The sequence below is a fragment of the Nerophis ophidion genome, linkage group LG03 (genome assembly GCF_033978795.1).
Source record: "Nerophis ophidion isolate RoL-2023_Sa linkage group LG03, RoL_Noph_v1.0, whole genome shotgun sequence".
Lineage (NCBI taxonomy): Eukaryota > Metazoa > Chordata > Actinopteri > Syngnathiformes > Syngnathidae > Nerophis > Nerophis ophidion.
The window spans coordinates 60,582,215-60,597,272 of NC_084613.1; the positions used below are offsets into that span (position 1 = coordinate 60,582,215).

Sequence of the window (15,058 nt, forward strand, 5' to 3'; positions counted from 1 at the left end):
GTTGCAATGTTAATATTTCATCATTGATATATAAGCTATCAGACTGCGTGGTCGGTAGTAGTGGGTTTCAGTAGGCCTTTAAAAACAGGATGGTGCCTGCTGTGTAATGTCTTCATGTTTCAAATAGATCCATTTGTATGCATCGCTTGATTAAGTTTCCAATTTTTAGAGAGTCACAGACAACCAATACCAAGAAAACCACTTGGAGGATAACTCATTGAATCCGTTGTGAAGCTCTTTTGGCAGAGAATGCGGCTCCACTTCAAATAAATACATTTAAAAACGCTCTCAATCTCTTTGCAATAAGTTTATTTTCAAGCCTTGGTCTTAAACAGAAGCCGGCAGCAATACAGCATGATTACAATACAATTCCTGATTGTGTAAATTACAAATGCATACATTTTACATACACCACATGAATATCATCCTAAGATCATCTGGAGTGAACATTTGCTTCTGCTCTGTCTTTTGTCAGAGTGACAATTTTCGGGAAGAACGACCCCAAAAGGGACAAGAGGTAGAAAATGGATGGATGGAAATTGATTATGCAAAACATGTCAGCTACAGAAGAGATACTGGTTCTCATGAGGAGATTCGATACACTTTAAGACTACAGCAGAGTGATTTGGAGGTTAGGGTAGAGGATATTTCATTACAAACAAAATTAGTGTTGTTGTCAAACAATCCATGGAGGCTACAATATTCAACTTGGAAAACCTAAAGAGAAAAAATTTAAATCGCTAAGAGCCTATACTATATTTCTCATGTTGGAAGTGATTTTTTTAATGGTTTGATGTAATTACCTATGTCAACAAAGTGTGTCCTCGCAAAAAAAACAACAGGAATTGTGCAAAATAATTTAACGTGCAAGGCTTAATGTGAATGTACCTTTGTGCAATTCATTCTAAAGTGACAGACAAGGAGAAAGTCGTACATCAGGCTGACATTTGCTAATTGCTGTCGTAAAGATGCGTCCTTACTTTGCAGACACCAGGGAGAAACGTACACACCTTCTTAGAATATCAAACATTTCTTTTCACTTGACCTTTAGCTTTCAATTCGTGCCCAACCTGAAACTTTCATCATCCACCTGTGGTTAGTGAAATGAAAGGGTTTCACAGTGAGCCAACAAGTTTATCGACACTCCAACCAAAACTCTCTGCATTGCTGAGCCGGTAAGTCACAAAAAACACAGGTGGCACTGAGAGACTGTAAATGTCTAATAAAAGCTCAGAGAAAGTTCGGTCATAAATTAGTCTAGTTCCTGGGGTGGAAGGAGGTGCTGACACACACAACCTTGCATTCCTTGCACGCCACGCATATATAAATACACACACAAAGTGATAAATTGCTGCCAAGACTGTTCAGCCTGTCTGTGCCCTGGTTATTAAACTCTACTTAATTGGACAATCAATCACAGCATTCCATTGGCTACTTTAAGGTGCACTATTCCAGTCACGTCAAGATCAATCAGCCACCAAAACCTCTGAATATTACCCCTGTACAATAAATCTTTAAACTCCAGAGGGCACGGGAACCACAGAAACCCACCCAGACAAGTTTCAACTATATTCTTGGGTCAGTAGACTATATTACAGGGCAATATTATTGACAGGAGGTATAGACGTGAATCAAGAATCGTTCTGGTCAGAACAGTCTTTATTGTCTTTATTTATTATGCATTGTCTTTGAATCTGTTTTTTGACCATATGAACAAAATGTTTTGTAAAGTCAAATCCATACATTTATACAATTTATGCAGTACAGAAAGGGTACCAAATGGGTAATTTTGTCCAAATTTTGTTGGTACTGTTTTATCACTTTCAGACATACTAATACTAACAAAACCAAAAAGTTCTTGTTCAGACGTTTTGGATCAAAGTTCATATAAAACCGGATGATAAAAAAACATGTGGCGTCCGTAAATGACATATGTCAAACCATGCTATTGTAGTCTTATTGCTGGGGAAAAACTCCAGGATATAATTGATTGTCAGTCAGTTTTAATTTTCTGCGGTTCCAGATTTTGGATTAGTGCATGTCCATGGAGCAGTGTCCACTCTCAAGATCTTTGTGATTTTTTTGCACGTGTAGCATGTTCGTTCCGACGTTGCGCTTTACAGGTATAATTTAAAGGTGAAATTTTAATGTACTCAATTACTTGCCATTCCAAATTGTTTGTATCCCTATTGCGATATTTAACATTTCCTTGCGGTCCATGTGACATGTATAGGTGGGGTTTTATTCTCCTCTTCACCCAAGTTACAGTTTTAGCGCTTACTAACTTACTAACTTTACGGTTACTAACTATACGCTACTCTGTACTGAAAATGGCAAGAGCGGGGAATGCATGCACATGTCTGAACCAGTCTGCTCCCAACAAGAAGACAGAGAAAAAGAAGAATCTTATTGACTACAGCAGTGGTTCTCAACCTTTTTTCACTGATGTACCCCCTGTGAACATTTTTTTAATTCAAGTACCCCGTAATCAGAACAAAGCATTTTTGGTTGAAAAAAAGAGATAAAGAAGTAAAATACAGCACTATGTCATCAGTTTCTGATTTATTAAATTGTGTAACAGTGCAAAATATTGCTCATTTGTAGTGGTCTTTCTTGAACTATTTGGAAAAAAAGATCCATCCATCCATCCATTTTATACCGCTTATTCCCTTTCGGGGTCGCGGGGGGCGCTGGCGCCTATCTCAGCTACAATCGGGCGGAAGGCGGGGTAGACCCTAGACAAGTCGCCACCTCATCACAGGGCCAACACAGATAGACAGACAACATTCACACTCACATTCACATCCATCCATCCATTTTCTACCGCTTATTCCCTTTGGGGTCGCGGGGGGCGCTGGCGCCTATCTCAGCTACAATCGGGCAGAAAACGGCGTACACCCTGGACAAGTCGCCACCTCATCACAGGGCCAACACAGATAGACAGACAACATTCACACTCACATTCACACACTAGGGCCAATTTAGTGTTGCCAATCAACTTGATTCAATTATAAATAAAGATTTCTGCACATAGAGTAGAAGTAATCATCAACTTAAAGTGCCCTCTTTGGGGATTGCATTAGAGATCCATCTGGATTCATGAACTTAATTTTAAAAATTTCTTCACAAAAAAAGAAATCTTTAACATCAATATTTATGGAACATGTCCACAAAAAAATCTAGCTGTCAACACTGAATATTGCATTGTTGCATTTCTTTTCACAGTTTATGAACTTACATTCATATTTTGTTGAAGTATTATTCAATAAATATATTTATAAAGGATTTTTGAATTGTTGCTTTTTTTAGAATATTTTAAAAAAATCTCACGTACCCCTTAGCATACCTTCAAGTACCCCCAGGGGTATGCCAAACCCCATTTGAGAACCACTGGACTACAGCATCTCACTACAAAGGTGGACACACGAAAAGGTCTGTGGATAAATCTTTACCATTTATGGATATATCCGCTGATGTCACACTTGGGAAAACTGTAAAAAATTGGGCAAATTCCAAACAGCTTGCTTAGAGGATGTATGAAGGAAGGCAAGATTGTTTTATAAATCTCTACTACATACACCCATGGTTTAATTTAAAATTTGTGATTAAAACACACACAAAAATCACAACATGACAAAGTACTGCCTGAGAACAGGACCAGGAAAATAAAAAAATCACATGAACAATAAAAAAAAAGAGTCTCAGAAAAAGTTAATAAAAGACAGTAAGATAAAACTATCATGAATTAATAAATAAATACAAATGAATACATATGCGCAAATAAGCTATAATTTTTCAGCATTAACGGTGCCTTCACAAGTCAGGGATGTACAAACCCCATTTCCATATGAGTTGGATATTTATATTCAAACTCAAACTCTATTTTTTTTTTTGCAAATAATAATTAACTTACAATTTCATGGCTGCAACACGTGCCAAAGTAGTTGGGAAAGGGCATGTTCACCCCTGTGTTACATCACCTTTTCTTTTAACAACACTCAATAAATGTTTGGGAACTGAGGAAACTAATTGTTGAAGCTTTGAAAGTGGAATTCTTTCCCATTCTTGTTTTATGTAGAGCTTCAGTCGTTCAACAGTCCGAGGTCTCCGCTGTAGTATTTTACGCTTTATAATGCGCCACAAATTTTCGATGGGAGACAGGTCTGGACTGCAGGCGGGCCAGGAAAGTACCCGCACTCTTTTTTTACGAAGCCATGCTGTTGTAACACGTGCTGAATGTGGCTTGGCATTGTCTTGCTAAAATAAGCAGGGGCATCCGTGAAAAAGACGGCGCATAGATGGCAGCATATGTTGTTCCAAGACCTGTGTGTACCTTTCAGCATTAACGGTGCCTTCACAGATGTGTAAGTTACCCATGCCTTGAGCACTAATGCAACCCCATACCATCACAGATGCTGGCTTTTGAACTTTGTGTCAATAAGGATGGTTCGCTTCCCCTTTGGTCAGGATGACACAATGTCGAATATTTCCAAAAACAATTTGAAATGTGGACTCGTCAGACCACAGAACACTTTTCCACTTTGCATCAGTCCATCTTATATGATCTCGGTCCCATAGAAGCCAGCGGCGTTTCTGGATGTTGTTGATAAATGGCTTTCCCTTAGCATAGTAGAGCTTTAACTTGCACTTACAGATGTAGCGACCAACTGTATTTAGTGACAGTGGTTTTCTGAAGTGTTCCTGAGCCCATGTTGTGATACCCTTAAGAGATTGATGTCGGTTTTTGATACAGTGCCGTCTGAGGGATCGAAGGTCACGGTCATTCAATGTTGGTTTACCGCCATGCCGCTTACGTGGAGGGATTTATGCAGATTCCCTGAAACTTTCGATGATATTATGGACCGAAGATGTTAAAATCCCAAAATTTCTGGCAATTGCACTTTGAGAAACGTTGTTCGTAAACTGATTGACTATTTGCTCACGCAGTTGTGGACAAAGGGGTGTACCTCACCCCATCCTTTCTTGTGAAAGACTAAGCATTTTTTGGGAAGCTGTTTTTATACCCAATTATGGCACCCACCTGTTCCCAATTAGCCTGCACACCTTTGGGATGTTCCAAATAAGTGTTTGATGAGCATTCCTCAACTTTATCAGTATTTATTGCCACCTTTCCCAACTTCGTTGTCACATGTTGCTGGCATCAAATTTTAAAGTTAAGGATTATTTGCGACAACAAACAATTTTTTATCAGTTTGAACATCAAATATGTTGTCTTTGTAGCATATTCAACTGAATATGGGTTGAAAAGGATTTGCAAATCATTGTATTCCGTTTATATTTACATCTAACACAATTTCCCAACTCATATGGAAATGGGGTTTGCAAGATTGCATTAATGGTATCCGCTACAGGTTTGTTCAATTATAACATGAAGCTTTTTATTACATGTAATCTTAATAAATTCATGATTATGGATTATAGTGTGTTTTAGGCAACTTTGGCCATGCAGCACAAGATCTACCTCAAGTTAGGTTTAGTATTTTAAATGGTATATATATGGGTTATATTTGTAAGGCGCTTTTCGACCTTCAAGGTACTCAAAGCACTTTGACAGTATTTCCACATTTACCCATTTCCACATTTACCCATTAAACCCTCAGGTTGCTGGCATGACAGCACTAACAACTCAGCCACGCCGTCATGAGACAAAATAACTACCTCTTTCCAGCAAAATGCCATATGATTACTTACTAAGAGTAGTAACGTATGTAAATGACTCACCAGGCAGTTTGTAGATATTTTGTTCTCGATATTTTATTTTCAGCATGTTTGCTACCCTCGCAATACTGTTTCAATGGCAAACAACCTTTGCCACCAAAATTGATCACTTTCTCATTGCAAAGACAGCAAAGTGCTTTTCCTGGATCTTCTTGCTTGAAAATGAATTCTGAAAGTGGGCATCTGTAGACTTATTTTTCTAACCACGATCATTTCGAACAATTCTTTATCCCCACATCCAACACAGACACAGTTGCAAGACATGTTGATGAAGTTGTGAGCTAGCCAGCGCGAGCAATTACAAAACACGTATGTGTTATTTCAAAACAAAATCACTACACGATATTTACCAACCCCAGTACACTATGATATTAATACATTAAACACACAAATACCTAAACATGTGAAGATGTTAAAGGCCTACTGAAATGAGATTTTCTTATTCAAACGGGAATAGCAGGTCCATTCTATGTGTCATACTTGATCATTTACCGATATTGCCATATTTTTGCTGAAAGGATTTAGTAGACAAAATCGACGATAAAGTTCGCCACTTTTGGTACTTCCTAAAAAAGCCTCGCCTTTACCGGAAGTCGCAGACGATGACGTCGCAAGTGTGATGGCTCCTCACATATTCACATTGATTTCAATGGGAGCCTCCAACAAAAACAGTTATTCGGACCGAGAAAACGACAATTTCCCCATTAATTTGAGCGAGGATGAAAGATTTGTGTTTGAGGATATTGATAGCGGCGGACTAAAAAAAAAAAAAAGTTTAAAAAAAAAACACGAAAACATTTGGACGTATTCCGATGTTTTTAGACACATTTACTAGGATAATTCTAGGAAATCCCTTATCTTTCTATTGTGTTGCTAGTGTTTTAGTGAGTTTAATATTACCTGATGGTCGGAGGGATTTGTCCAGGGGTGTCTTGACGCCATGTCTCACGGGTGTCGACGGCAGCTGTACGGACGACACAAGCTCAGCTGATATCCGGTAAGTGGCGACTTTTTAACCACAGTTTTCTCACCGAAACCTGCTAGTTAACATGTGGTCGGGATCCATGTCTGCTTGACCGCGCTCTGATCCATAGTAAAGTTTCAGCTCCGGGAATTTCAAACAAGGAATCACCGTGTGTTTGTGTGGCTAAAGGCTAAAGCTTCCCAACTCCATCTTTCTACTGTGACTTCTCCAATATTAATTGAACAAATTGCAAAAGATTCAGCAACACAGCTCTCCAAAATACTGTGTAATTATGCCGTTAAAGCAGAAGACTTTTACCTGTGTGTGTGCGTAGCGCTCATACTTCTTAAAAACGCGTGACGTCCTGCTTACACGTCATCATTACACGACGTTTCCAAGAAGAAACTCCCGAAAAATTTTAAATTGTAATTTAGTAAACTAAAAAGGCCGTATTGGCATGTGTTGCATTGTTAATATTTCATCATTGATATATAAACTATCAGACTGCGTGGTGTGTAGTAATGGGTTTCAGTAGGCCTTTAAGCACATTTGCTTGCACCAATGCAGCAAAGTCGCTGAAATGTATTGTTTTTCATCATACAGAATCTCACTTCCGTGCGTTCTTGACAAGTGCAACTGCAGTGATAAAACAATTGCTCTTCGCCTTTAGACTTTTCAGCACAGGTAGGTTTTTTGTATTCTCTTTTGTTACAAATCAATCCTGTATAACAAAGGGTCACTCCTAATTTCCACTTTCTTCTCCACAAACACTGTAATGCTTTAAAATATTACTCTTCGTAAATGTATCCTGCAGGTCACATGCGACCCTACTCCATCCATCACTAAGTTTAAATAGTAGTCTCTTTACGGTTTGCATGGTTACAAGAACATTTAAAGGCCTACTGAAACCCACTACTACCCACCACGCAGTCTGATAGTTTAAATATCAATGATGAAATATTAACATTGCAACACATGCCAATACGGCCTTTTTAGTTTACTAAATTGCAATTTTAAATTTTCCGGGACTTTTTTCTTGAAAATGTCGCGTAATGATGATGTGTACGCGTGACGTCACGGGCTGTTATGAATATGAGCGCTGCACACACACACAACTAAAAGTCGTCTGCTTTAACGGCATAATTACACAGTATTTTGGAGATCTGTGTTGCTGAATCTTTTGCAATTTGTTCAATTAATATTAGAGAAGTCAAAGTAGAAGAATGGAGTTGGGGATTTTTAGCCAGTGATTCCTTGTTTAAAATTCACGGAGTTGAAACTTTACTATGGATCACAGCATACATAGATCCCGACCACTTGTCAACCAGCAGGTTTCGGTGAGAAAATTGTGGTTAAAAAGTCGCCACTTATCGGATATCAGCTGAGCTTGCGCCTCCCGTACAGCTGCCGTCGACTTCCCCAAGACACTGCGCGTCAACACCCGGCCGTGCACGTACACTTCCGACTATCAGGTACTGTTAAACTCACTAAAACGCTAGCAACACAATAGAAAGATAAGGGATTTCCCAGAATTATCCTAGTAAATGTCTTTAAAAACATATGAATCCGTCTCTTTTTTTTTTAATAGTTTTTTTTTTCCTTTTTTTTTTTCCAATCCGTCGCTATCAATATCCTCAAACACAAATCTTTCATCCTCGCTCAAATTAATGGGGAAATTGTCGTTTTCCCGGCCCGAATAGATGTTTTTGTTGGAGGCTCCCATTAAAATCAACGCGAATATATGAGGAGCCATCAACATGTGACGTCATCTTCTGCGACTTCCGGTAGAGGCAGGGCTTTTCTCCAGTTGCAAACTTTATCGTGGATGTTCTCTACTAAATCCTTTCAGCAAAAATATGGCAACATCGCGAAATGATCAAATACGACACATAGAATGGACCTGCTATCCCCGTTTAAATAAGACAATCTCATTTCAGTAGGCCTTTAGGTCACACAGTGAATCCTCCACAGCATTGCAACACTAACAAAAAACGATATGCTTGCAAAGCCTTGTAGTCTTCTGACCAAATCACTGGCCATGTGAGTACTTTTCCCATATAAGCTGACAATATTTTAAATGGGTCTCCAAATTTTGCTTTACTGTTTCCAAGTTGATTTGTAATTTGTTGGCAGCTTCGAATGAGATCTCTGGGTTGCCCTCTGGTATACTGTTCAAGATAGTATAAATGGATTTACATCAAAAATCCACAGCCCTTGTTTACAGTAGGTAAAAGTAAAAGTAATTGTTCTTTCACCAAAAAAGATGTGATTTAATTTTGCTTTTCCACAACTGTAAGTAATTGATCAAAGCTATCACAAGTAATATGTGGAGTTGGCTCAAAGCACTGGAATACTCATGATGCAAACTGAAAGGGTTGTGATATTGTGGAACAAGGTTGCCCTTCTTCTACTTCAGGCCTAACACCAACACGGTTCAAAAGGTAAGCCACTGTCCACAGCGCCTTTCGAAGGTGTATGTCTTGTGTGCACATGAACAAAAGGCTTACTATAACACACAACCAACCATTGGAGTGCTAAGAGTGACCAGTCATACACACACACACAGATAAATTTAATGTAAGAGCGGCTCCTCCACCTCTCAATGTGCACAGGTGCCCTGTTCCTTGGATTCCTTTTATTCTGATTGAATGCTCAGGTGTTGTCAGGAAGCCGATTGACTGCACAGGTGTGGTTTGAAACCTGATTGGTTAATTAGGTGTGTTTTGAAAACAAAAATACACATGGGGGCTTATATTTTTGATCACCTTATTTTCACGATATTTGATATACAGGGCAGCTTTAAAATGTAGTTCACATCCAAAATGTACCAAAAGCTACAAAATAGCACTGGTTTGATTATGTCAATTTTTATCATTGCTGCAAACAATGGGAATAATTTTAGTAAACGGTTCCATAATTCTTGAGGGGCTAATCATTTTGGCCTCGACTGTAAATGTATGTACAATCCCCGTTTCCATATGAGTTGGGAAATTGTGTTGGATATAAATATAAACGGAATACAATGATTTGCAAATCCTTTTCAACCCATATGAATAGATAGTTTTCAACCCATATGAATAGATAGATAGATAGATAGATAGATAGATAGATAGATAGATAGATAGATAGATAGATAGATAGATAGATAGATAGATAGATAGATAGATAGATAGATAGATGGATGGATGGATGGATGGATGGATGGATGGATGGATGGATGGATGGATGGATGGATGGATAGATAGATAGATAGATAGGTAGATAGATTGATTGATTGATTGATTGATTGATTGATAGTACTTTATTGATTCCTTCATGAGAGTTCCTTCAGGAAAATTTTAAATTCCAGCAGCAGTGTACAGAGTTGAGATCAATTAAACAGTAAAAAGTAAATAATGGGGTTAAAATGGAAACAAAATAGAAAAATATTACAATAAGAATAAAAATAAAAAGCAACAATGAGAATAAAAATATAACAGTAAAATAAGAATATAACATGAGGAACTAGGCAGAAGTGACCATGTTATGAAAACGTATTGCACTGGTATTGTTTTGAGTTGGGAAATTGTGTTAGATTTAAATATAAACAAAATACAATGATTTGCGAATATTTTTCAACCCATATTCAGTTGATTATGCTACAATGACAACATATTTTATGTTCAAACTGATGAACATTTTTTTTGTGCAAATAATCATTAACTTTAGAATTTGATGCCAGCTACATGTGACAAAGAAGTTGGGAAAGGTGGCAATAAATACTGATAAAGTTGAGGAATGCTCATCAAACACTTATTTGGAACATCCCACAGGTGTGCAGGCTAATTGGGAACAGGTGGGTGCCATGATTGGGTATGAAAACAGCTTCCCAAAAAATGCTCAGTTTTTCACAAGAAAGGATGGGGCGAGGTACACCCTTTTGTCCACAACTGCGTGAGCAAATAGTCAAACAGTTTAAGAACAACGTTTCTCAAAGTGCAATTGCAAAAAATTTTGGGATTTCAACATCTACGGTCCATAACACCATCAAAAGGTTCAGAGAATCTGGAGAAATCACTCCACGTAAACGGCATGGCCGGAAACCAACATTGAATGACCGTGACCTTCGATCCCTCAGACGGCACTGTATCAAAAACCGACATCAATCTCTAAAGGATATCACCACATGGGCTCAGGAACACTTCAGAAAACCACTGTCACTAAATACAATGCGTCGCGACATCTGTAAGTGCAAGTTAAAGCTCTACTATGCAAAGCGAAAGCCATTTATCAACAACATCCACAAACGCTGCCGGCTTCTCTGGGCCCGAGATAATGCAAAGTGGAAAAGTGTTCTGTGGTCTCACGAATCCACATTTCAAATTGTTTTTGGAAATATTCGACAACGTGTCATCCAGACCAAAGGGGAAGCTAACCATCCAGACTGTTATCAACGCAAAGTTCAAAAGCCAGCATCTGTGATGGTATGGGGGTGCATTAGTGCCCAAGGCATGGGTAACTTACACATCTGTGAAGGCACCATTAATGCTGAAAGGTACATACAGGTTTTGGAACAACATATGCTGCCATCTAAGCGCCATCTTTTTCATGGACGCCCCTGCTTATTTCAGCAAGACAATGCCAAGCCACATTCAGCACGTGTTACAACAGCGTGGCTTCGTAAAAAAAGGGTGCGGGCACTTTCCTGGCCCACCTGCAGTCCAGACCTGTCTCCCATCGAAAATGTGTGGCGCATTATGAAGCCTAAAATACGACAGCGGAGACCCTGGACTGTTGAACAACTGAAGCTCTACATAAAACAAGAATGGGAAAGAATTCCACTTTCAATGCTTCAACAATTAGTTTCCTCAGTTCCAAAACGTTTATTGAGTGTTGTTAAAAGAAAAGTTGATGTAACACAGTGGTGAACATGCCCTTTCCCAACTACTTCGGCACGTGTTGCAGCCATGAAATTCTAAGTTAATTATTATTTGCAATAAAAAATTTGCACTGCATATCTTGTGGGATTTCAGCTCTGTGAGCGTCGAATCGTCACAGATGTTACTTTATGAAATCGGATCTCATGAAACCTATCTCAACAGCAGACACAAAATACTTAATTATTAATTCTGTTGGAATTAATTACATTTTTGGGGGAAATTAAGTAGTATCTATAATTAATTACTTTTTTAAGGTTTTTTTTTCCCAACACTGCTTATTTATTATGTTATAGCAAAGCAAATAGGGCTTTTATAGGACCCATTTTACTATAGATATTACCAGGGTTATGTGACAGTGGGGGAGAATGTTACATTGAATAAAAGCAACACTGTTAGAGTTGAATGGAGGCTGATTACGAACACTTTTGTCACATTAAGCACATCTTCACCAGAGAAACGGGGAGGTTGCTGCTGCTGCTGCAGTAATTCAGTTTATGTCCCAAATCACTCAAGCAATAGCACTAAAATTGTTATTTCTTGAACTACCATAAAATAAAATATAAGGCCATCATTTATTGATCTAATGCAGTTACTCTTGAGATGTTTGTCCATACAAGGTTGACATAGTTATTTTTTTTTTGGACAAGATGTGTTTCCCATCCACAGAACCCCAAAGACTTCTCATTTTTAATTTAATATCATGGTGGAGTAAATCAATATTACCTAAAAGAAGAGAGCTGACATGACAGTAGACACAAGCTAGTTGAACTGAATGTTTGGAGAAATCAAGTATCAAAACTAACAACTGTAAAACTAATCATTTATGTAAAAGGTGCATTTTGTAGGTAAACATACCCAATCCTGTGTTAATCTTGGAGGGAATGCGACGACGAGGGGGACGTACGGGTGTAGATGCTTTACTGGTGCTTGTTTTACACCTTTCCAAAGGTTTGCTTATCTTGGAAAGAGGAGCAAATACTCCTGCAAAATAAAAAAAATAAAAAAGGCATATGGACAATCGATTAGTAATAGTGCTTCGCTATACAAATCCATGGTTGATAACATCAATTGGTACCAACAACAGTTAACAATGGGGAACACACAGGAAATAAAGCTGCACTCTGGGACATAACAATGGTTATATAAAGAAAAAATGAATATAATTAAAGACAAAACTAATAAATAATAGCCTGAAAATGTTAAATCTAATTAGAGCTGTCAAAGTTAACGCGTTAACTATACATTTCAATAACCGCACACATTTTTTTAACGGGCAATTAACGCAAACACATCCTTTTTGACCTTCAGGCGTGCCGTAACAGGGGAACTTGGCTGCAGTTCACTTGCTACTGATGAGCCACAAGCGAACAGAAATGGACAAAGGAAAAATTGTCTACCTTATGGAAATATCAGGCTCAAAGACATGGCAAGTTTTTCTTGCGACAAGAAAGGACTGTTTGTCACCGTGAGAAGAGGCGACATCCTTGCAGAAAACACCCGCTGCACGTATCATTCAGAGGTGGGTGGTGCTTCACTTCTGTGTTCAAATGACGGTTAAGGTGCAGTGGTAATATAACATTTAGATTGTTACTTTGAATGCTTCAGTAAATAAGATGACGTAAAAGCTCAACAGAAATGAAAGACGGTTGGCAGGATTTAGAAAGGAGACTTTTCTTTTTTATTGCTAATAGTCCATCCAACATCAAAACATATCAAGACACTTTTTCAAACCAATTACACACTTTTCCAGCTTCAAAATAAAAGGGCTACACTATACATCCGGTTTAACTATGTTTAGGGTTTCTCCTTCATATTAGCCGCCACCCCGAACAAAATAAAGTAATATGATGTATTGTAGCGTCCAGAAGAAAACAAACAGTCTGATGCTCTTTTTAGTTTTTATGGCCAATTTTTGGTAACAACGGGCCTAATTCCAACAAGTATTTCCTCCGTGCACAAACAGCTGCCTCCATGCTTCACTTGTTAATTTTACTCCGAGACGATGTGTTCACAGACCATGGGAAAAATTACATCTTAACACACTAACATACACATTAACATCAGCAGGTTGTTCCAGTATGAATGGCTATATACCGGTAGTTTATTATTTGCGTACTACTTACTAATGATGCACCGAAAATTTGGCCGGAAAAAGACGTACTTTAATCACCGAAACAGTGCTACCGAAACCAATGTTCTGATGACGTAAGTAATACGCACTGGGTTGTTTGGAGCGCAGGCAGCGTGTCCGTGCTGTGGATGTACTTTAATATATTCGGGTTCTACCCGCAGACAGCGATTTCACAATTTAAGATGACACTGGCGTCTTTTAATGAGAAAAAGGCTCCCAGCAACGAGAAGCAAGTGTGACGTCAGGCCCTTTGGTCACGGACATGGCGCGACAGTATCTAAACTCTCTAAACACGAGTACAGTCTTCAATAAAATCAAAACAGTGACAAAAACGATAAAAATCTCTCCAAAAAAACCCTGTAAACAATTAAACAAAGAGTACAAAACGATAAAATTTAAGAAAAATATATATGTTAATAATATATTTGTTTTAAATGTATATTCACATTTTTTGGCCTTTTTTAAAGAATATATGCGTCATAGCAAATCATGTGATGATGTCATATCGACCACACCCCCACCGCCACAGGTATTTTGGCAATTTAGGGAAACCCTAATATTAACAAAATAACAATGTCTTACATTACGATCATGCTTTGTCAGAGAAGTTTTTTAATGTTATTTTGTGATATTTGCACCTGAAGAAATGCTAGTACATCAGTTTAGGAATATGGGGGCGGATGGGAGGGTTGATTTGTCGAAATCATTGTATAACATGTTCTGGTCGAGTCCTCAGTTACAGAATGATTAGCAGGCTCAATATTGCATTTTATCATTAATAGAGAAGGTTAAAACATTGTCACGCAGCAATGTGAAGTCCCCCCTAAAAATTATACCTATCTGTGATTAATCGCGATAATTTTAAGTTAACTATGAACACAATGCTATTAATCGTGATTCAATATTTTGAATCGTTTGACAGCCCTAATTCTTATATTAAATAAATAAGAAGTGTGAGTGAACCTTAAATGCTCTGAGATTGTGCTGTGCCATACCGTGTTTGAATTGACAGGTAAAATACTGGATGCCTGCTACAGAGCCATCATTCTTTCCCTCTGGTTTGTCAAGCTCCACGCCAGCCCAAAGCCCCTCAGAGAACTCTGTGCTGCCACAGAATCGCAGAGTTCCAACCTGCAAAATAATCAACATGCATGTTCGATCGACGGTGAAATAAAACGGATAAATGCTGTGAGTTATGTCTGCTATAAAGCAAATTGCAACCCACAAAATATTCCGTATAAAAAGGCATTTTATAAGAGGAAAAGTTACTTTCTTTAATTTAAAAAGGTTTGCACAACCACAACA

General features: G+C 38.2%; 1 protein-coding gene across 3 annotated transcripts in view; it reads right to left on the reverse strand.

The window, feature by feature from the left end:
• Window positions 1–15,058, reverse strand: part of LOC133549874 (CAP-Gly domain-containing linker protein 4-like) — a 61,560-nt gene that overhangs the window by 21,789 nt on the left and 24,713 nt on the right. For 2 of the 3 annotated variants that reach the window (XM_061895733.1, XM_061895732.1), the window contains exons 8-9: window positions 14,749–14,884; window positions 12,478–12,603 (exon numbers count right to left, since the gene is read on the reverse strand). In XM_061895733.1, coding sequence (XP_061751717.1) covers window positions 12,478–12,603; window positions 14,749–14,884 — 262 coding nt within the window. The remainder of the gene's footprint in view (window positions 1–12,477; window positions 12,604–14,748; window positions 14,885–15,058) is intronic. The other variant, XM_061895734.1, reaches the window with a different exon arrangement.